This window comes from Rhopalosiphum padi, chromosome 1 (genome assembly GCF_020882245.1).
Source record: "Rhopalosiphum padi isolate XX-2018 chromosome 1, ASM2088224v1, whole genome shotgun sequence".
NCBI classification, from domain to species: Eukaryota; Metazoa; Arthropoda; class Insecta; order Hemiptera; family Aphididae; genus Rhopalosiphum; species Rhopalosiphum padi.
The window spans coordinates 78,054,149-78,079,631 of record NC_083597.1 but is presented as its reverse complement, the minus strand read 5'-3'; the positions used below and the strand labels follow the sequence as shown (position 1 = coordinate 78,079,631).

Here is a 25,483-nt window from a genome sequence, read left to right as displayed (position 1 = left end):
CGAGACGATTGTCCGACACCCGGTCTCTCATCAACCTCTTTAATACCTTAAATATTTTTTTTCTTTTAGGAACTATTGTTCATATTATATTGTTGTCGACGGAATTCTCAAGATAATCTTCTTTTTTATTAGTGATTTTATCATCATTTTTATTTTGTTATTGAATTTCTTAGCGTCAATTTTCATTAAAAACTAATGTAAAATATTATGAATTTAATCATAATGGTTTTATTAATCAATTAATTTTAATTAGTTATGTAATTAACAATTTTTTTAATTACTCATTTTTTCAGAGTATACATATTTCGTGCACTATACAGATTATGAGGTGAGGTTATTATAATAATATGCTATGATTAGCGTGGTTAAGTTTTATCTTAATTTTAGTGTGATTTTTAATTATTTTGTAAGTATAAGATGTTGTTTTCATTTTAAATATACGAGGAATGAATCCAGTGGAGCGAATTCAACTGTTTTCCGTTTCAAAATGTTACATTTGTATTTATTAAAATACGCAGTAGTTATACTGCAGATGTTTTATCGCGCGATTGCGTTTTACATGTAAATATTAATTATATTTTCGTTAATGGTATTAAATCCGAAAGACCATTATTACTATTCACTAAAAACAATTCTTGCGATCGCATTATAATCCGTCTTTCGCAAAGATGACGTCTAGCTTCCAACCTTTCATTTTTTTCTTTTCTTTTAGGAAGCAATAAGTGTAAGTGTTGACTATTATAATATTATACGTATTGTGTTAGTATTAGTACTATTATATAATAATAATTATGCATATGTTTATTACGTCATGACACAGTGGGCAGCGGTGATGACGAATCGATCGGCGATCAACGCACCACCGCAGAAGAACACCCCGTCCAAGGCGATGGCCACTTGCCAGGTGTGCTCGCCAATGTCCGCCTCGTCGCTGCCAATAATCCTCCGGTTGTCGCCGTCCCTGAATTCTTCGCGCCGCACGGTGTGCAACCGTTCTCTAGCTGACCCGAAGTGACGTCCAGACCGGCTCATTCGCCACGGTTGTAGGACCTCGTGCACGCCGCCACGGACCGCAGAGCGACGCTTAAGCCGTTGGCTCATAGCGTTGCCGGCACCGTCGCTGCCACCGACGCCATTGCCACCACTGATACCCTTGTCACTAGTACCGCCACTACCACCACTGCCGCCGCAACGTCCGGGCTCTAATGACGGCGTCAGGTGCGGTGATTGATCGTCGAAGTTGTCGTCGTTCATTTGTTGGACGGATCTCAGACCGCAGTCGGGTGATTCTGAAACCGAAGAATAACGTCTCCGTCGTCTTTATATTGCCGTGATAATAATGTCACGTATAATGGCCTTAGAAAATAAGGTCGATATAGGTACATTGATTTATCGACGAGACCGATACCTGACAGCGATACTCAATTGGTACCTCATCTTTCATTCAATATTTATTACTCGAGAGACCAATCAAACTATCGATATGTTATTATTATAATTAGGTTTTATAAGGTTTTTTAATCCAAAAACTTTAACCTCCGGTTTTATATTTGAACATTTTAATAGCCCAATTATTCGTTAGAATTTGACAAGTGGTGCTTTCTTGAATGAGAAAAAATACCCGACTATAAGAATCTGTGATCTCTATATACAGAGATCCAGCCACACAACTCGAAAAGATATGAGAAATATCTTTAACCTTATCTTCTGAGGCAGCTGTCCGAAAGCTTTTTACAGTGGTATAAAATTAACGAGGTCCATAAACTAGGAACAACCTATAAATCTTAAAAGAAATACATATATATATATATTTATGTATACATAATACACTTTATATTATATATTACACGATAAAATAATAATATATAGTACGTTATTATTTACACTGGCCGCCTCGATCAGATGAGGAATCACGTGAATATATTATATTATACCGAGTCATGTACGGAAATCAATATGGAATACCATGGACGGCCGACGCCCAGCATCATTAAACGATGGGACGGGAAATTCGAGCTAATAAATTAAAGGCGATTCACCCCAATTTAAACAAAAATGAAATATCGGGGTGAGTCCTCGGACGGGATATAGATTCGTATCCTCCGCGGTGGAGCCCATTAATAGAAGGTATCTTTTCGACCTCTTTTGTGATGGCTTATCCAACTATACAATTTATTATACTGATAATAAAAGTTTTTGACAGACAACAAAAAAAAAAAAAGAGAAAAAGAACACAACAGTTCAACTCAGACCTTCAAATCTCACATAATACCAGCAGTCCTCAATAAAGATCAGATGAAACGCATAATTGTACATTTATTGCATGTACACACATATGAGATCGCTCGCCGAGATGCGATTGTTATACAGTAAATTTCGAAAAATAAAAATCATTTTTTATTGTAAAAATTAGACGCGTTCCGGTCCAGGCAAACCCGAATGCACGAGGTCGTGGAAGCTCATCCACGATGATTCGTAATATCATTATAAAGTAAGTACAATTTTTATGGCGGTGTATTTTATTGTTTGCCGAGTATAACAATACGTCCACATAATATTATTCGAATGTGATTTTATCTCGAAACTTAATTGAACGACAATTTTTTCTAAACAACTGTTGCTCGAAAGCTTTTTTTTTATTCGATTACTTAAATTATTAAGACAAGGATTTACCAAGCTCTGCAGATATAAGAACTTCTAAAAGTTTCGATTAATCACCACCGCAGCTTCAAGCCGTTATTGTGTACCGTGTCGCATAACTGGTAGTGCGTAACGCTTTTATACGTAGCACCGTGTTCTAACTTGTATCAGTATGCATATTGTTATAATCTACACACTATACACTATACAAGTACCGTGGTGGTTGCACGGTTCCATATGGCTTTACCCAAAACGAATAGGCCCCAGACGGTAATTCCGTTATAATTAATATTATTATAACAATACAGTTGAACATAGTTTAATACTATGTTGTTTACACGCGAATGAATTCCGACATATTATTTTTTTTTATTAAACATTAATAATATCATAAACAAATATAACACAATATAAAATATGTTTTCCAACAGTTTTTATTCTGTGTTATGTAAGATTTAAATTTCACTTTAACGTTTTATAAAAACTATATATTCCTAAATAAGATTATTACAAATACTATTTGAATAGTTATATTAAATTATTCATCAACGAATAAAAAACACTTACATTTTGTATAACACCTGCGAAAACGAGTGTACCTATTATATTTGATAAAACAACGAGCCTGCTTTACATACGTATAAATATATTACTTCAAACATTTTTATTAAGTTATAACTCCATAAATTGTTTTACACAAAACACAAAATCGTGTTACATTTTAGAAAGAAAAAAAAACTATCCAATATCATCACTTATGCACATGCGTATAATAAGAAATTGTATGCCACTGTATCGATTGAAAGTCGTGACTGTCGTCGATAACGAGACCATAAATTACCACAGAATGGTATATTTTACACAATGTATAAGTGAATAATATAATATGCTTACATATAATTATTATGTATAGTATTTTCCGTTAATACGACTTCAAACATGAAAATCGCTTGGAAGCTCAGCCACATTATTGAGATCTGGTGCCAATTTATTTATAAAAAGTGGTACAAGAGAAATATGAAATCACCTTCAGTTTTAGAAACGAAGATAAATTTAAACACTAAGTTTTAGTAAAAATAATAAATTTGCAATGGTAAAAAAAAGATAAATCCTTCACTGATTGTATTATTAGTTGCAGCAGCAGCAGCCTAGCAGTGGCTGTCTACAAAACTTTATCATCAATTTATAACTAATCCGCAATTTAACAAAATATATAATATCATTATTCATTATGCAGTATAAACAGTACATATATATTTAATTTTTATATGTCACGGCGATTCGAAAAAATAAAATTATCATTTTATGCAAAAAGTTGTTCAGGCGGCTGACAATTGATCGATATTTGCATAAGGTATATATTACATACTCGTGTATAATACTATATTACGCTGACGATTCAACAGTTGAGTATTACTGAGGATAAATCTAGGATTTTAATAATTTTTTTTATGAATTAACTACATTTTTTAGAATCTTACAACTGAATAATATATGTGACCTGAATACGAATGACAATAATATAAATAATAAAAAAACAAAATAAAGTTATTTTACCGTTTGATTTATTTTTCATGGTTTAAAAAAATAAAGTTTATTCCGTCTTGTAAATAAATCAGAAAGTAATGGCGCGATTAAGTATTTTTTTTATATATATATAAGAAATTAAGCCGCTGTCGTTCCCCTTGATTTATAAATTATACGAAAGTTTGCGCGATATTTCGATATATAAACTCAATGGTTTTTGAATAATTAATAATAATTTTTGAACGTGAAATTATTATAAAACGATTTAAGTAAACCACAAAAACGTTTTCCTATGCATTTATCTTAATCACCCGATTAAAGTACGTCGAAATTAATTATGTTTGTACAAAAAAATTGTACGGATGGAAATCACTTTGGAACCATTATGTATACAGTGCATACTGTAGTGCACCATTACTCTCCTTACAACCTCCAGAATAAATTCGTTGTGCTTGCGTGGACCGTTTGATTTATAGTGCAAACAATATAACAATATCGTTCCGAATCATAAATCATTGTAACAATATCTCAACGATTAAAGATTTCTGAGTGCACATTCAAGTTTAAACGCGAAATACAAATAGTTACGTCCATACAGGTAGATTGTACTTATATCTATATCTTTGGATAAACTCCATATATATCTATTACAAAACAGTATACCTATATAACTATAACCTTTGGCTATAACTCTATTAACATAAACGGAATATTCAGTTACTGTAAACAATTTAAGAAGCTATATTATAACAAAAAGGATAGCAAACATTATTTTGTATGATTCTATAAAATGTTGCGTTTGATTACTATTCGTGTCCATCGAACGAGGAAGCCTTGTATGAGGAATGACATATTATAATTTTTATCATTCATTATTTGGGTTTCCTACAGAGAGTCTGAATTATTTGAATGAATTCAAATCAACACTTTACACTATTTCCAGACATACTCTTGTTGGCATATTATTATATACTGTGCAGTGTTTAAGCTACTTTAAAAATTATAATAATATGCTTACATACTATATTATTATATTTGTGTTTATTTACCATTTTAGCGATCGTTATGTGATAAAACAATAATTTATGACGGCTTTTTTGTTTGTTTTTTTTCAGCGCACGTTGGAACTTTTCAAATGGAAACTTTCTCGGCCGTTTTTATAGTTTGAAATATTTAATATATATTTTAAAATATGGCGAATTTCGAGACAGCGTTTATACTGTTTTGCGTATACGTATATACAATATACATGTATAATGTAAACATAAAATTGCGTAAACCGTAAAAAAAATCTATTTTCAGACAGTTATTGTTCTTCGCTTGTGGTACATGACGATATTATGGCGTAGACGCTGTCGCCCAACTAATCAGCTTTCTATATTATACAACTATACGAACTTTTTTCCCTCACGTTTCACATATATATTTTGAGTTTACTGATTTATTAGGCTTTGTTTGTAAGGGAGAAAAAAAATTACCGGATAAGCGTGTCAGCGTGGTTATTGTAGTAGTCTCCTGGGACAAATATATAACTACAAAAATATGGCTTTTACAACTATATAAATTGTGTTGTTATTCCTACCTTTGAGTGGTTTTATTTCGGAACAACCTATTTGCGACACTTTGATCAGCCAATATTCGGTCGGTTCACTCTGAACAACCATTGCTATTTTCAAAGGTTTTTCTTGGTTAGGTTTCACAGCAACGACAGCTGAAAAAAAATTAATTTATGTCCTACAATTCACTGTACTTTGAATATTAAAGTGCTGTCTTGGTGCAATGAAATAACATTCACTAAATATTTTTATAACATCGTTTATTATAATGCATTGATGATTTGATGTCATGACTTACTGCTGTAACCAGTCAATGCCCCACACTGACCCGTCGTTGGTCCATCGTTGGAATTCAAAATGTAAACTTGATCTATGTCACATACTCCTCCTATCTTGCTGGCGAGATTCACTTTTTCATAATCCACACTTCAAGAAACAAACATTTTTATAGTACTTTATTTAATAATAATATATATACGTTTAAGTCTTATTAACTATTATGTGATTTATTAATAAATAAAAATATTCGTATCACAGTAAATTTTATAAAATTGTTGGACTTTATTATAATAATTTTTAATTTTTAATCGAATTAAACTATTTAGTACTTGTGTAATAAAATTACACATGTTATAATGTTATATTATTCGACAAGTACATCGTATTTCGTTTATATTATAACGTTATATTAAATTATACGTATTTATCCAAATCATATTTTAATTAAACGGTTTGAATTACAACATATTATATTTGTCTTTTCGTAGTAATAGCTAGGTATATAGAAAAAAATTATGCAACGAAAATTGTTATTAATGAATAATAAATAAACAATTTACATTATAAAGATAATATATAACAATTATTATTATTATTATTATTATTATTATTATAGGACCATTATCGTACATAACGTATCCAACAACAGTCACTCGCCGACGATTACCGACGACACTTGTTTGAAATGTTTTTCCGCCACATTACACATCCATTAAACGTTATGCGTTGTATTTCGTATTTTTCCTATTTTCCCTAATTTTTGTTTTTACAGAGATTAAATTTTTAATATACCTACACAAATACATAAATATTCTGATGTATAATGTTACATTTAACTTAATACGACACGCAAACTTTATCCGGTACCTGACTCGTAGACTCAGTTTCCGTATTTTTAATAAAAAATTAAATAATGAAATATACATCAATATTGTATTTAAAAAGTTTAGTCGTTTTACTTAAAATAAAGAATTCATTTTGTATAAGAAAATTTCATAACATTATCGAAATTTATGCATTTAAAGTTTTACGTTAGATATTTTGAAATAATATGGTTCAAGATCAAGATAATAAATATAATAAGTTATAAAATGTTTTCAACAAAATATTTTTCATGAAAAATATAATTTCAAATATAACAATAATTCATTTTCCAACTTTTTATGTGCTCCCGTGGTTGAAATTCAAGAAGCTGTTTAAAGTTTTAAATTAAATAATTAAATCAAATTTTACCTAATAGATTTCTGATATGATAATTTATAGTATGTACTTGTATATTATACAAACAGTATGTCTAAGTAGGTATATAACGTTTAGTTTTCGAAATGTAATTAAGATTTTCGTGGGCCTTAATATAAATATGGAACATTTTGTATAATTATTTGCCGTATCTTGTAATAATCAATTATTATAAATCATTTATTAATATAATGTTATTTTACTTATTGTATTAGTAAAAAATATTAAATATGTAATGTCTTATGAGTTACATTTCTAATAATTATGAAATATGATAACTATTTTCTACATGAACACAATAAATTTATATCTTATAAATGTTGAAAAGTTTGAAGTTATTATAGCTCACCACATAATTTATCAGTGGCGCAATCAATGAAGGGGTTTTGAGTTGTATTTTGATTCGAAAAGAATTAATTTAAAATTATAATTATGTTGTTATAATGTTTGAACTTCCTTATTATATATAACTTTTTAATATATATTGTTTAGTATTTTTTAACGGTCATCATAGTGAGATTCATACTAAAAAATGCTCCACAATAAATAGAAATAGCATCAAAATTATTGTTTTTAAATTTTTTAAAATTAGTACTATAAGGAACGTTTAAGATTTTTTTTAAAATAATTCATACTTATAACTCTATTATTTAGTATTTCTTCACCAAAGATAGTTATTACTTATTAGGTAAAAAAAAGGGTAATAGTTGAAAATGTTATATTAAATTATATTATTATATTAACGACTTAGAATTAATATAATAAATACAAATATGTTTCTAATTTTTAATTATTAAAATTATTTTAATTTTAATTTAAAACAACTATTATTAATACAATTGAAAGTATGTGATACTAATCGATTTATACTTTTTCAACCGGAGTAAAATATGGAATTACCACTTTTTTGACTTTATGCTTAATTATCTTTTTTTTTTAATGAAAATATTTTGGTTCACTTAAAAAACTACCACTGTCCTTCTAACATCATATTTTGGTCATTGTAAAATAAATACAATGTAAGGTGTATGTGTGATAATTTCTACATAATATTATGATTTATAATTTATGAATGATATACATTGCTCAGGATTCTTTTTTAAATACTGTTTTATATTTTTTTCTTTGACATATGCATAAAATCTATTTATACTTATAAGTTATAACTATTTAAAACTTCATTAGGTAAATGTTGAATATTGAATAATTTAATTATTTACCAACATAGCATGTCATTTTATAAAAATCCGTATAACGTTGATAGTAATACAGTCAATTCCTAAACGAAATAGGTGAAGATGATTATGAATAATTGAAATATGAGTACACCAATTGTTAAAAGAACGCCAGTTAATAGTTAACCCTCTAAAACGAAATCAATAGGTTTGAATAAGAAATAAAAATAAAATTGCAATTCGCATATAAATTATACCGATATGGTAATACGTTTACGACAAGCGTCTCTTTTTGCCAAATATCTCTTTAAATACGAGTTTAATGTATACTCTTTGACCCCAAAATATTCAAATGTATTATCAATTATACTGAAACCGTTCTGTATCAAGTGTTAAGTGGCCACATAATGTAAAATGTGTGTAATAGGTCTTAGGCCGATATTGGCACGGATATGGCTCAGAAAGGTTTTTATTGGTATTAAACACGATAAAAAAGTATTTAAGAGAATTCTAGTTAGAATTTAAATCAACAAAAAAAAGTCAATCATACCAATATGCTATTATTTCAAAAACGAAAGATTAAATAAAACTTTACACATTGCCTCTACAATACCCGCTTTCCGCGTATATTATATAGAAATTGTGAATCTTGTTAAAAGTAATATAAAACATTTTTATAAATATTTACATGTACATGGCTATTACGTATTAATAATTATGATTTTACACGGAAAAAGCGATTTATTTTTATTTTTTCTAAGAAATATAATATTTTTTCTTACTAATAACATACTCGTATATAATAAAGCATACTGTGTATGTGTATTTACAACAAAAATAATTAACATTCAAACGTTGAATTTTTTAATTTTTTTAATATTTTACATAACGATGAAAATGATGAACTCACCGGACGGCACACGTATCCTTTTGAACCATTACGTCATAATCACATGCCAAACTGCCCGTATCCATTTTTAAATTGTCAGGGGACTGCAGGTACGTCACTTTTTGACTGGAGACGTCACCGCACGTAAGTATAACTGCATTATATTACCATACAGACAATAAGAAAAAAACAATTAAAACACGTCAACACGACGTATTTGGAAAAAATATAGTAAGCGTGTCGTATTTCCCCCACCCCCCCCACAGGCTTAAAATTGTAGTTAAACGTGTTGTAGCCGCAAACATAATAATGTTATAATTTAATTTATTAAATGTTTTATAAATATATACTACTGTGTTCGGATACTGACATGTGCAACAAATCAGATTACTCGATCCGTTGCAAGGGTTTCCGGTCTGACCACCGTGTTTGAAACACGATTCGCCGCTAATACACACTCCTTCCATTTTACCGGCTTGACATTTTCTCGGGTTGCACACTTCAGTAGTTAAAACTAAAGGGCTGTTAACAAAGCCGTCTACGTTCTCATCAATATTCATGTTCACTGAAAGGAGAACAGTAAAAAATCCATTAGGTACGTTTCGCGTAGGTACCTGCACTAATTACTACGCTTAACATCGTAGTTATTAATATATCGCATAATAATATCGTAACGAAAGTAATCTCTACAGTTTACGAAACATTACACACACGGTAAATATATGTCAAATAATTAAGAAATAATATTATAATTATTATACATGATAAACACGTAAATACATCGTTAAAAGTTGAGGTTTTTTACGTAGTAAATACTTTTTTTGATAAAGACTTTTTTCCGTGAAATAAATTACCTTGGACATAGTTTAGTATACTTAAATAAAAAACAATGAACATACATCTAAAATAATAATTCCTTAATAGGTACCTACAAATAAATCCCGGATCTTTATGGTTTTACAAATTACACGTCTTGTGAATGTATGCAGCTTAAAAGAAATAATAATTGAATACAAATTACTAAACTAAAAAAAAAAAGTTTATTTTTTAAATAGTATAAAATCATATTTTAGAATTATTGAGAAAATATTCAAGTATTTGACAACAACAATACGAAGCTACAACAAATGGTAAGCACCACTTAACTTATTTTCGTTTTTAATACTATTTTAAGCAATAGACCACCTGTTATTTTTAAAATTATCACTGGCCGTGTGCATTCGTAATAAAAACATGTATAAAAATGTTTCAAGATATATGCTATGCTTATAAGATGTGTTGTCGGATTAAAGGCTCATGAATTAATATATTTATATAATTTAATTAATTAGTATTAATTTTTTTTTTTTAATTCATTTATATTTGACTAAAATACATCAAAATTAAAAATAATATTACAAACATTTTAAAGTTATTAGATAAAATAATGAAACCTTACCTAAAAAAAAAATAATTTTTAGAAAAACATAGCGAGATTGCTATTTATTATTATTACTATATTTATATTGTTTTTGTTTATTTTTTAGCTTAATTTAACGGACCATTATGTAGTCATATATAGGTTTCTATAGACACTGCGTTATTTAAAAAAGAATAAAGTACCTTAAGTACTTTGTATAAAATGTATTTATTTTTATTAAATATACATTTTAATATATTTTACGTTAATTCCTTACAATTAAAAAAAAAATATTAAATTAACTTTTCCAGATATATATATAAGTTGAAAACATGGGATTTATGTTTTAATGGTAAAGCTTTGAGGGAAATTGGGAAAATTAAAGTTGTATAAACTTAATTAAAAACTTTCAAATTCGATCATGACCAAAAAGACAAGATTGTACCCATATATATATATATATATCTGAATGTATGTATAAATCAGTATATTATAAATATGTTTAATAATTTTAAAAAAAAAGTTAAGAATTTTGAATATATATTGTGGAAAATTAAATATTTATTATCATTTTAAGCAGAGCTACATTTTGAAAATTATGATAGAAATATATTCTAAACGAAACAATGAATATATTGATTTTATAACGATATGTGTATTTTATGTGTATGTGTGATACGATTTACAATTGAATTTGAGAAAAAATGCTATTTAATATTCAACTTTTTCAATTCAATATTTTTCTTGATATTATTTTCGATAAACCTACTAACACCGTTCTATGGTAAGTCAGTATTAACTCAAATGTAATAACAATAATATAAAATATACATTTATACTAATAAAATTATAAAATATTAACTATTTATTAAATGCAATGTTGTCTGCAAAAAATATAATTCACCCCATAATATTACTTATAATAAAATAATTTATTATCATAGCAATATAAATATACTTATTATAAAATACACTTAAAGGTAATATAGACTGACGATCTGTTTTCATTCCGAAACGTTTTCGTATGCAATGATTTATCATTCATATTTAGTGTATGCATTATAGTGATTCACTCAGTGACAAGGTTCACACATCACCTACTAATTACTGTATAGCGGTTATCTACTTCCCCCTTTTTTAAATAGATAGATAAGTATTGGAATTTTTTATAAGAAATTTCTTTTTTATTTTACCAATGGCCTGAATCAGAGTTAAATACTTGAGACTTATCAATAAAATGCAATTAAATCATTGATAATTTTCAATTACTATTTGAAACTTAAATATAAATTATTATTATACACTGGAGTATAGTCAGATGGTCTACAAGTTGAGTAATTCAGAATATCTTAAGCTTTTGAATAATATTACCGAGCTGTAATATTTACGGTGACCTAAATACCAATATGAAAGCTGTACCTACACCAATACCATTGCAATATTCAACCTAAGCTTTTAACGACTTAGTCGATATAGTCAGTTAAATAATTAAAATACAATAAAAGAGATGTAATTTTATTAATTTTTAGAGAATAGTTTGATTTCATTATAAGTTACAAATATTTTATGAACCCAACACAAATATCAGTTTTAAATATAATTAATAATTATTAATTGTACAATATTATATTATTATGTACTTATGCACTATATAAACCATATAAAATGGCTTAAAATAAAACCATAACGTTGTAAATACATTTTTAAAACAAATCTACTGCCGATTTTTGTTATAAAAAAAGGTACTTATTGATTTTCTCAGAAAATGTTTATTTTTATACATTAAGGTGCCTATATATTTATATGTAAGTATTTCATCATATTCGTGTAGCATTTTATTAGAATTTAGCATACATATTATACAGAGATATTGTACAGGAAACGTGCCAAAATTATAAAATTCCACGGAAAATCGCTAAGCACAAAAACTCATTTGTCCAAATAATTTTTTTTAGGATACGTAAATCGCTTTCTCTAAATGTCCTAATTGTGTGACATTCAAGAAGATCTAACCTTAATACCCAAATGCCTTATTATTACCTTATATGTAAAATATTCTACTAAGTATTTCTGAATAATTATTAATGAATAGTTTTAATAGTTTAATATTTTTTTTCTTTCTTTTTTTGAGTGCGTATTTCGGATTTTCAGAATACACAGTATATATAATATTAAATACTATACGAATTATTACGATATGCAATATAATGATTAAATATATATATATATATATATATTTATTTATATTTTGGTTCTGACGCAAAATAATTATTTATTATACTAGTTAGTAACTTTCAATACTAATTGCATATGATCACAATTATGCACGTTCTATGCTATTAACTCGATTGGAATATACATTTGAAATATGATATGCATAAGGTCTTGCGAACAAATGTTGTTTCAAACAGGCACGTGGAGATGAATTTAAGATATTACGTTTACTTCGGCGAATGACGTTTGATAATACCGTGATAATTTTAAGTCATCAACTGCATAAGACGTTAGATGTTTTAAAGCAAAGTCACCTCAAACAACAGATTATTATGGACGACATTAGTGCGTACAAACAACCATCAAGCAAATTATTTCAAAGACAAAACATTTAAATGCTCGTCGTTTACGGCAGATTTGCATAAGCTAAAAGTCAAGCTCGAAATGCTCGAAATGCTTTCATCAATGTGACAGATATCTGTAAGTAGGCACACTAAGCTGTTATAGTATATATGTTAACCTAATGACGATTAAAATAGGCAATGATAATAATATTGGATTGTAGAAAAGTTTGATTAAGCGTAGGATCAGAATGTTGCTCTCCGCGCGGGTCACCATTCTTTTTTGTAATTATTAATATATTTGAAAATATAACTGTATTTAATCAAAACTTAAAAGCCACATCAAGTATAATATTTAGGATTTTTCAATTCTGCCGGAGTTGAAAATTGCAAATTTTTTTCTTAGTGTGGTTTTTAAGAATCAAATGTTACCGATTTATTGAAGGCTATAATAATTTATGTAAATATTTTAGAAGTAGAATCATATAATCATCATTTTCATAATGATGTATAGATACTCAAACGGTTATGTAAGTATATTAAAGTATACAAAATATTGTAATGTGTTATGTAGTGTCGAGTAAGTAGGTATGTATAAAAGGCCAAACGAGGTGGGACACTATATACTGTAGTATATTATTGTATGTTGCACGGTTTTATTAATATTTCACAGTCTAATCTACATCAATTGGGTGTTTTTTTTTTTCACAGATAACTCGGAAACCTATATTTGACGAAGAGCAGTTACACTATATATGTATGTGTAATGTGTATAGTGTATTATATAATAGTCACACATACGACGTCGCATAATAATGATGTATTATTATATCGCACATGCATCGTCGTTAGTTTGCCAACGTCGAATTGTCGTCGTACGAAATATTATTATAATACGCGTAATACAGGTATAGATGTATGAATATATGATTCATCTAAGGTTAAAAATATGTTGGTACGAATAAACATGGCTATAAAATAAAACACGTTTATAATGCAAGTAACAATTTTTCGCACTCGACCCGTTGTTAAATTATTATTTCAATATTCGATTACGGAATATATGGGCTGTTAAATAACGTACAATAATATTATATTATAATAACGTACGTGTAAGATTTTCTATTCATCGAAAACTGTTTATTTATCTGAATTCCAGCGAATAATTTCACGTTTTTACGAGTGGTTCGTGTATAATATATTAGTCTAATCGCTATTTGATGAGTTCGTTATTTTTTTTATATCAAATCGATTCCAATTAATACTATGTACCTTCACAATAGCGAGTTATACACATCGGTAGCGTACAGCATTATCTAAACACAAATAGATAAAATAATATTATATTATACAAACTAATCGTTTGTATCGTTATGGCCAATGGTTGGGGGATGCAATAATTACAATATTTTGTTTTAGATTTTTTTTTTTTTACCGATTATTGCAATGTGCCATAATCGTTTTTACACATAATACGTATTTTCAAACGTATTTGCACTGCGTAGACTTTCTACACTATTTTCCGCTATACTTACTTGTATGGATTAATAATTTATTGTATGATAGATGATGGATGTATTATTATTTCGTTTAACGGTTACACTGATTTATACGGAATTTTCAATAGGTACTCAACAATAGGCAAATGGTTACGAAGTTATAATCAAATTAATATAAAAAAATATAGAGTATAGAGATAACCAACGGACCTACGCGTCAGTGAATATTATCGTATCGACGTACGTACATATTACACGATATATATTGTAGGTACCTAATAAACCTCAATTTCTATCCATCAAATACCAGCTCCACGCTCGATGGCCTCCTGTGCTATGCATACATAGTATACACAGGTGATTTACCAAGCATTATTATTGCTTGTTTTCTTCTTCAATAATGGAGTTCTTAAAATTTTGTTTTTGGAATTTTTAAAAATACATTTTAAAGATATTCATATCCACGAAACGTTTACAAGACACTCCTTAAAATGAAATTATTGAAAATGTTCGGCTTTTAAGTATGTTTAAAATTTTCAAAAATTGTTAAATAAAAAATGGGAATGAACATGCTTGGCGAATCACTCTGTACATTACGTATAAAACGCGGTCAGTGTTCCGCGGTAGTTACCTTCGTTACTCGATTCCTGTATGTCAGTCGCGCGTTCGTCGTCTTGCAGCAAATACTTCTGGTGTCGCATAATGAAATTGGTGGCATTCAGTAGGGTCATGGGCATGGTTTTAAAGTCAATCGCGTGGCCTCGTACGCTGTAAATTATCGCATAGAATATACATAATATAGACAATAACTAGTTTTCAAATTCTGTATAATATAATATATTTATATATATATGTATAAAAAGACGACCCAGTTCCACTATTTGAAAAATTGTTTAATAACGGTCTTCAAAGTATACGACAATTGTTTTTTAATTAATGAATTTGGTTCATCCAAAGGTATCAAGTAAAAAAAAGTATTTACTATTTAGTTCTTTACAAATAATATTTTTTAATCAAAAAAACAGTGAAAGTTTAAATTGGGCACTTGTGTCAGCATAAATATATGTTGTATAATATACTTCTATAAATTACATTTAGACGAATGTTAAATATTTACTTAAAATTATATTGATACATAATATAATATAATTATTGTATTTTACAAAGATGTAAAATATTAATTCATATTATAACATAATCGTATATCATATATTATATTGTGTACCAACATTTGCCATAATATATTATATAATATGTAGTTTAAAAGTTTATTTTCCTTAACTTGTGGTTCAACATTATAGTCACTTTTGACGTGTACTCATTATTTAACTAACTTAACGAATCACTAATCACTATTACTACGGCGATGTAAATTACAACAGGTTATTTTTGACCTAAGAATCTTACTTGGAACAGATTATTTTATTTTTCGGTATGAATCATTTATTATTATTTTTTTAATTAAACAAAATAATGTTTGTTATTCAGTTATAAACTTAAGCATAAGATCACAATCATATTATTTTGTAAAAAATATTTTGTTGTGTACCTCGCCATCTAGTCACCAGCCTTTAATCTAAAATGTTAGTATTCATGACCTATCTATCTATCTATCTCCATATCTAACGTAATGACATGTAGGTTAGTTTAATATAATAAGATCTATATTTACTAAAAATGGTAAATACTTCTTATAATGCTTGACATTTTTTTTTTTATACATGTTAGTATGTATTGTCGAATCGTCGCTATAATATTACCATTACATTTAATTTCAAATGTATACTTAGTAATACTTATCTATCTTACAAACGCGTTATATAAATACAACAAAATATTTTAGATTCTCAGCTAAGTGATAAATGTATTGATTTTATAATGATGTGTGTGTTTTTTTTTATCTGTTAATACTTTTTGGGGAAGCAAAAATGAAGGTGGTTTCTGGTAGAGAATTTAATCAACTAGTATTTCGGGGGCCAAAAGTAAAAAGTTATTCAATAAACGGAGATTTTTACGCAAATCCAATTTTTGACAAAATGGATTATGTTCTTTTGGAGTAGCTAGCTTAAAAACGAATAACCGTAGATACTTGAAATTTAATTATCACCAAATGTGTATAATGTCTTTTTTTATCCAATATTATTTACTGTGTAAAAATGCTTGAAAATGTAATATAACCTTCTCATAAGTTTTTAATTTTTCAACTGAAAAATATCAATCCATAATCACAACGTGTTTTATAAGTGTTTAACAATTTAATTTTAATACAATGTGTCAAAATCTCAAAAATGTATAAATTAGTAGCTAGAAAGTCATAAAAATGTTTTTTTTACATCTAAGAATTAAAAATTAACAAATTAACAATTTATTACTAGTTAATTTTGTAGTTAGGAATTTCATGAAAACTTTGATTTTTATATTTAAGTTTTTAAAAGCTAAAGTAAATACTTGATACTGAAACCATACAATCTAATAAAAATATAAAGGCGATTATTTTTTTTATACATTTTAAATTCAGATTTTAACGAAATTACTCACTTAAACAATTAATAACAATGTTAATTATATTGTTACGATTCACAAACATAGTTCGTGGGAACTTAAAACTTTTACGTATATTATATTTTTATGAATATTACTATAAACAAAGACATTTTGGATTTCTATTAAAATATTATTATTATTTATTTATACTATAAATCTAATATTTACTGTTTTACAGTATTTACTATTTACAGAAATATGTTATTATATTTTGAGTTGTATAATATGTTGATATTATAATATGATATAAATATACATTACTATAATAACTATAAATACTAATATTGGGATAAATACAATATTTTTGGAAAATATTAAATCATCCTACTATAATAATACTAAAATTTAAGTAAATGAGTTTAATAGTTTTATCAAATAAACATATCGTTTGGGGATATAGGCTGATAGACCGTATTCGCTCAGAATCGTTTTTCGTATACAATGATATATGATATTAAATTCAAATTTAACAGATGTATAATAATGTATAATAGTGATCCACTCGACACTTATTGTACAGCAGACCAGTATACTTGCTACCTTTTTAAATATTAATTTTAATGAGTTATTTCTCGTAATATTTAATAGGAACTGATATTCAATGTTTGTAAACAAAAACATATTGTTAAAATAAATAAATTTTGTGACATTTAATAATCTTCAGGAAATTGTCTTATTTTGTTGTATTTATTTACATCTAATTATGAAATATTAATCCTCAACTATATATCTATTAATTTTAAACAATATATTATTTTTCTAAAGTTTAGTAAATAATATATATGTAACATGTAATAATGTAAATTTAATATTAAATAAACATTTTTGACTGACCAAATAAAATTGTCGGGATATTGCATTGACATTAAAAAATTCACATGCAATTTACATTCAATATTTATACAATCTCATAGTTGAATTATCATAATATTTATATAATCTTATAGCAATGGTGTTTTGCTGTCTGGGTAAAGATATATAAAAATTTAAATATCATAGTATAACAGTATAAAACTGACGATCGACTTTTGACGTGGTAATACTTGTATACGTCGCGGTATCGGGGATGAATTGACAACGGATTTACAATAAAAAATACATTTATTATTTTTATAATCTGTTTAATTTATATAATTACAGAATAAATAAATGGGAAACACAAAAGAAAGTTAATACTAATAAGTGTAAAAGACAGGCAAGACAGCAATCTTGATAAATGAGTAATAATTGTACGACAATTAATATTTTTACACTTAAACAGGATTGCAAATTATAACTAATTACTATTGTGCAACGACATTTTTTCAACTAACAAATTTTCCTGTTTGGCAAGGAGCTAGTATTTTATTTACAAGGACATGATACCTTGACCCTCTGCAGATTTACCAATGGCCTTTGCATAGCCGTCTGTCCAATTATATAATTCCCTTACTTGTTGTATCAGAATACTTTTTTAGATTTTATTGTAATCTTCATAAATATAATATGTTTTCTGGCCAATTCCAGTTTGTATATTGTATACGAATTTCTTTTTAATTGTTAAATAATAAGTATAATAATTTAAATGTTAGATCTTCGATCTTCTGATGATTTCGAATATATCAAAAAATTGTGTTTTGTAAGTTAAATCAAATGTTTGAAATGGTACAATATTTAAAAAGTGTTTTATGTATATGGTGTATATTTTATTTTTTTTAACTAACATGGTTTTAAAAAACAGTGAGCAATACAAATATTTATTTAGTTTTTTTTTTTATTGCAGCTTATAAAAAAAATCACTAATGAAATATTAACTTATTAAACATAAAGACTGTATATAAACATTAATGTTCTATACACATTACGCGTCAATTTGGACGATATCTCGAAATGATCATGTATTATACATGGCTTCACTACCCATGCATACACCATGTGGGTGTAGTTGGGCATGTGGCCCAATGCCTATATGTACATGTTACGGAGTGCTCGTCAAAAAGAGCAAAAATATTGATTTCGCAAAGCGAACGTGACAAATAACGTATAAGGGTACTTACCGCGTGTTTGTGTTTACATAATATATACAGAATAAATATTATGATATCGAGTATATAATATTTATAGGTGGGTACCTACCTGGACAGCCAGCCACAGCAACAGGTGAACACTACGGCGACGTATGATACGCGGATTTCCATGGTTCGGAGTGCCCACGAAGGTGACCGCCCCTCGATAATCGGGTGCACTATATCGCCCGACGCGTCCAAAGCTATACGATATTATATATTATGTGGGTCTATGTTTACAATACGAAATACTACACGGGTTTATTATATTAATATAGTATTACGCGATTTATAAACTAAATGTTGCAGTACTACACCCGTGCGCCAGTCGGGTTCGATGTGAACAAAAGAAAACATAAAAACAGTGTACTTACCTATATTATTCACTCATCGTCGTAATTACGACGGCCACTGCATCAGTACACCGCGCGCTGTCACGCTCCCATTCATCGGCATATAGAAGTATGGAACACGCCGTACCATGCCAGCCGAAGATTTAAGCAAACGCTGGTCTGCTGCTGCTGCTGCTGCTGCTGTTTCTCAGTATCGTGTGGATAACTATATAATACACGCTCGTTGCGTAGTTGTTATGATTTTACGGTCGTCCGACGTTCTACAATTTGATAATCAACAGTTTTTACTTATTTTTTTTTTTTTCAAAATAATATAATTGTTATGGGCACTAATTTTTAACGTATATATTATACATATATATATATATATATAAACAATGACTCGTATATTTTTTTTTCGCTACGTTTTACATCTAATTATACGTCTCGTCGTGTTTTACTCATTACTATATACGAGTATTATGATTATATTATATGCACACAGTAACAAAATACGATGATTGTCATGACGAACAAATCTGTCTGGAATATCTTAAAAATATAATACACGTATAATAAGTAAACATTTGAAATGATCGAGCATTTATTTTTTTCGTGTAGATTATTTTAGATGTAAATATGTACTATATTGTACACTATACCACGTCAGCTATGAGATACGTAAATTATTATTATTATTATTTATCTATTAAACGGCCATAAATCCAATGTCCAATTAACATAACAAATATAGGCATAAAAAATAATAAAGATGTGCTATAAAAGTATAAAATATAAAAATAAATATAGTCAACTTATTGTTCTACAACTAAGAAAAGAAATAAATAAACAATATGTTTTTTATAGAAAGAATATAATACAAAGTCTTCGAATAAATTATTTAAGACAAAAAAAATCTACATTATTCATCGTATTTCCGACAGATTACAAAATATTAATAGATGGTCTAGATGGTCTTTGGTCTTGTATATATATAATTCTTAAAATAATTCTTTATTTTGGATATTATTATTATTCATATAAAAGGTAATATAAAATGAGTAGGGAGAGTATAATGTATATATTTGTATTGATATTTATAATTATGTATATATAATATACACAGTGTTAATGTGATACACTCAAACATGCAGCTCAACTACATTTTAAATTGTAAACAGTGATGAATAAATTAACTTTGTAACGATATGTGTTCTTTTTATGTGTCTGTCATCAGTAATAACTTTCGGGGCAATAAAAATGCTTAACTTTTAACTTTGGAGGCTGTAGCAAATTTGATCTTGTTACTATTTAGATGGATCTACAGTAAAAATTTTCCAGTAATTTCTTAATTATTAAAAAAAAAAAAAAAATAGGAAGAATAAGAATTTTTACGCTAAACTAGTTTTAAACAAAATGTATTTCTTTGTTTTGTTATAATTCAAAAGAAATAACTGTAGAAATTTGTAATAATCGTCAAGTATAAAATTTAAATATTATAACTGTTTCTACATCGTAAAATGTTTAAAATCAGTATATGCATAATTTTTTTTTACAAATATTTGAATTTCAAACTTATACTAAATTACATATTTAAACTATAAATAAAGAGAATCAATATTTTGTTATCATTTAAAAAAATTATTCGTGGAGACTTACAACTTTTATGTAAAATGGTATTGACTTAAAAGGAAGTTAATAAGAATAATGTAACATGGTATGAATATATACATTATTTTATAAATAAAATACTTATAATATAATAAATGCATACTTTTTGAAAAAAATAAAATCAATACCGGCTACCAAAATACTTGGTTATATAGGCAGACAGATATTCTCCACTCATAATAGTTTTTCGTATAGAATAATGATGACATATCATTGAATTCAATTTTAAGATATCTACTACAGTGATCCACTTGACACCTATACCATAGGTTAGTCAAAGCGGTACCCACTTGCCCGATTATTTCTCAATCTCGGGATCGTGAGTTCGAGTCCCTCGTTGAGCGTCACTTTGTCATATCACTCACACGATTAAAACCGCGCTAAACACCTGAAACGTCTTACCTTTGTACACTCTAAGTAATGACCATATCCCAAAACTAATTCAGCAGTATCTGTCACCTTATAATCAGGTACAATGGTGTAAGTTAATTACTTAACAAACGTTCCTTTATAACTTATGAGTTATGACCATACGATATGTTCATTCCGACGCTCTAAAAACTTTTATAGGTGAGGACGTTGAACAATTAAGAACAGTTTAAATCAAAATATTGTTGTCGCCGTTGTCGGAAACACTTTTATTATAAAACCTAACCCCTCACCTTTTTATTACTTCTTTATCGTGTTAGGGTTTATAACTTTATAAAAACCGCGTGATAAGATATTTCGTAATACTCAGTGTATACTACGAAATATAATCAGTGAATAAGTTGCGTCTGAATAAAAAAGATTCGGTAAAGGTCATAACTCATAGGTAATTTACGTCTCAGTATGCTTATGTTTTTATATTTAAGTTGCGTCTTCAACTACAAATATAAATGATATATTTATAATTATTATTAATAATTGATAAAATGATAATACATGAAATATTTTAAAAGAATATCAAAGTGTACTGATAACATTTATCACGTAGACAATAATTTTAATATTATAATTTCTATTTTCTACTATAAGTTCTAAAAATTTACAAAAAAAAAAAAACAATAAAAAATTATCATAATAACATTATTTTCAATTATCAAATAAAAATATTTTTTGAAAATGAATTTTTTGATTTTCAATACACATACATATGCAATAATAGTTCCATATATTATTATAATAATTAATAAGTTAATTTTAACATCATTAACACTCTTACGAAAGGTTAACGTATATTTTTTTAATACATTAAAGTTTCTAAATATAAAATTTACATTTATTGCTATTTATTGCAAGTATTTAGTATGTATAGTTTCTATTATTGTAGCACTCTAAATGTATGCGATTATCAGCTATAGAATAATCACTATATAAATATTATAAATCAATTGTAGGTACAATTAAAATATTATGACTCAAATTGTTTTTAAATACACATAGGCTTTCCATAATATATCATTAGTGTACAAAATACAATTAATATAATGTATAGTATACAACAATATATATATTATATACTATAGTATAATAGTATTTACCGTGACTGTCGTTTAATCTACTGAAACAAATTAATAATGCACTCTAGAATGTTTTTGCTAATAGAACGCCCTCTTCGATCGGGTTTCATGTCGTACTCAGAACGCGGCCAAATATTGATGGTAGACACGAGACCATTTATATAAATCGGATTGCGTGTACCTGTGGAAATTCACTTATATAATAATACTATAATATAGTTATGTAATGCGCGCATGTATAACGATATGCAAATTCACCGAATTGTGATCGATAAATTATGTGTATACAATATTATATGTTCGCACATCAAAGTTGACGTCGGAACAGTGCTGCAGGCATAATATAATATGTATATATGGGTTTTCGTCGCGAGTCGCGATGAATCTAGCGAAACACGTAAATAATATAATATTATATACACTTACTCAGCGTATATATATATATACTCACGCGATGACGACCCAACGTCCCAACTTCCGATATATCACACGAGACGGGCACAGCCACGCCGCGGGCGGAAATCCATTAAAATTTCACGGCGAGAGGGTCTGATAATAATATGTTTAACACTGAGGTTAGCAGCCCGAAAAATCCGAAAGAATAAATTGCCTTGTATTATACCTACGCGTAAACACGAAAAAAAAATATTTCACATAAGTATATTATTCCCTCGACGTGCACTTATATATAAGTATATATACATAAATACATGTTTAGGTACGCGCACCGCTGCGTATACGGCGCCGTCCTGTGCCAGTGGTTAAATTTGTGGTGAGGTATGAGGCGAAAGGAGACTCGTCCCCACACACCTCTCGTTGCGTTTAAGAAGCGTCCCCTGAAACTTATTCTCTAAGAGGTATACTGATCGGCTGAATTTTCAATCATAAGAAAGTTATTTCGTCCAAAATAGCTAATTGCTTATTTTTGAAATTATGTCGTTTTAGATTTATTGATATTTATTATAATTTATAATATGTACCTACAAATATATTTTTAGTTTAATAAAAAATATTGAGCTATTGCCTCGCCATCCACGTGCCACACTCCACATAATGTAAGATGTATTTCACGTTCAGGAATTGGTGTGTCTATTTCATTGCTATTAAAGGAAATGATTTAATTTGTTGAACTAATAAAATAGAAAAATTGTCTTTTATTTGGAAAATTATAATGAACGATCTACATTCCTTAAACCGAATAAATTTTTGTACAGTACCTACGAAACTACTTGCGTACCACATAAAGTGAAATATAGGAACGACAGTATATACCTTTTGCCATTTTATGTCACTCTAAACCCCTTGTGAATGGTCGCACGCATATATATAGCCATATCTGTCCCAAACGGTGTAAGATAAAAATATAAAACCATCGTGACATTGTTATTTGTTTCATACGTTTTTCAGACTAATCCAATAACAACGCGAAATCGAAATATTTCAAAACATCACGGCGTGATGGCAGTACACGAACACCACAATATACGAATTATATACGAGATATGTACGATACCTGTACACACGAGACACGACACGATGCGATAAACCAGCCGTGCATGTCCCCAGTGTAAATGTATTTATTCCGCGTCGAGATGGTTTGGATCAAAATTGTATATTATATAATTGCTTTGGAGACGAAAACACGTGGGAAAAAATGCATTCCTCTATTGCAGTATTTGTGAACTTAGATACAGGGTGATTCACCAAACATACTCTTCAGTTCCTTTTCTCTACAGTAATGCAGTTATTCAAAATATGATTTTAGAAATGTTCAAATACATTTAAAGATTACTTTTTCAAATTTTTAAAATATTATCATTTACTACTTATAAAGAGTTTTCTATAGAAATACAAACTTCTGATTTTCAAATAATAACCCAAATTTTCTGCTGTAAATTATTCAACAGATACATTTTTTTTTTTTTTTGAAAACTTTTGTATTAAAATCAAATTTTTAACGAATATTTTTTAAATCGTCTAATTTTATGTTCAAAGGATTATTATAAGTACATGACAATAGGTTTAGAAGATATGGGGACTATAATAAAGATTTCAGTAATTAATATTAATCTATTAATAAATCGAAATTTATAACTTGTAAAATTAGTCCAAGTAATCCTAGTCTAATATATTACGCATTATCTCTGTATTTCTGTAAAATTATTTTTATAGGCTATATTATCCCTAATAAAAACATTTTAATAATTGAGAAACTAATCGTTTAAATTTTTAATTGCCAATGTACTAAAAAATAATTTTCAGTTAAGATGAGAGAGAAGGCGGGGTAAACATTATCAAAAAAAATTGTATCGCTGCAGTACATTCCTTAAGTAGAGCAAAAAATCTCAAGAAAAGGGAAATTTCGTCTTAAAAAATAAACGGGCCCGCGAAATCCTATGTATAATGTCGGCCGATTAGAATTGTTGACAAATGCGGTGGTAGTCGCTGGCTATTAATAAACGACATCGTGGGCTCGTTGTCCGGGTGATCTGTCACGGTGTACGAAAAAATAAACTCAATTATCTTATTAACTTACCACCTTTTCAATACGATATGGCATCGAATATCATGGCAGACGTTAACTCAGCATCAATTACAACGTTCTTGAGAAAACTGGTAGAAAACGTTATA

General features: G+C 28.0%; 1 protein-coding gene across 2 annotated transcripts in view; it reads right to left on the bottom strand.

The window, feature by feature from the left end:
- The window catches only part of LOC132917830 (uncharacterized), a 48,127-nt gene extending 23,397 nt beyond the window's left edge, over positions 1-24,730 (bottom strand). The window contains exons 1-11 of one of the 2 annotated variants that reach the window (XM_060978768.1): positions 23,555-24,730; positions 23,304-23,474; positions 22,874-23,033; positions 19,722-19,960; positions 19,418-19,550; positions 15,390-15,526; positions 9,676-9,870; positions 9,327-9,459; positions 6,022-6,149; positions 5,750-5,878; positions 809-1,289 (exon numbers count right to left, since the gene is read on the bottom strand). In XM_060978768.1, coding sequence (XP_060834751.1) covers positions 809-1,289; positions 5,750-5,878; positions 6,022-6,149; positions 9,327-9,459; positions 9,676-9,870; positions 15,390-15,526; positions 19,418-19,479 — 1,265 coding nt within the window. In that variant the 5' untranslated portion in view covers positions 19,480-19,550; positions 19,722-19,960; positions 22,874-23,033; positions 23,304-23,474; positions 23,555-24,730. Of the gene's footprint in view, positions 1-808; positions 1,290-5,749; positions 5,879-6,021; positions 6,150-9,326; positions 9,460-9,675; positions 9,871-15,389; positions 15,527-19,417; positions 19,697-19,721; positions 19,961-22,873; positions 23,034-23,303; positions 23,475-23,554 lie in introns of those variants that run through there. The other variant, XM_060978769.1, reaches the window with a different exon arrangement.
- Positions 24,731-25,483: the final 753 nt, after the last annotated feature.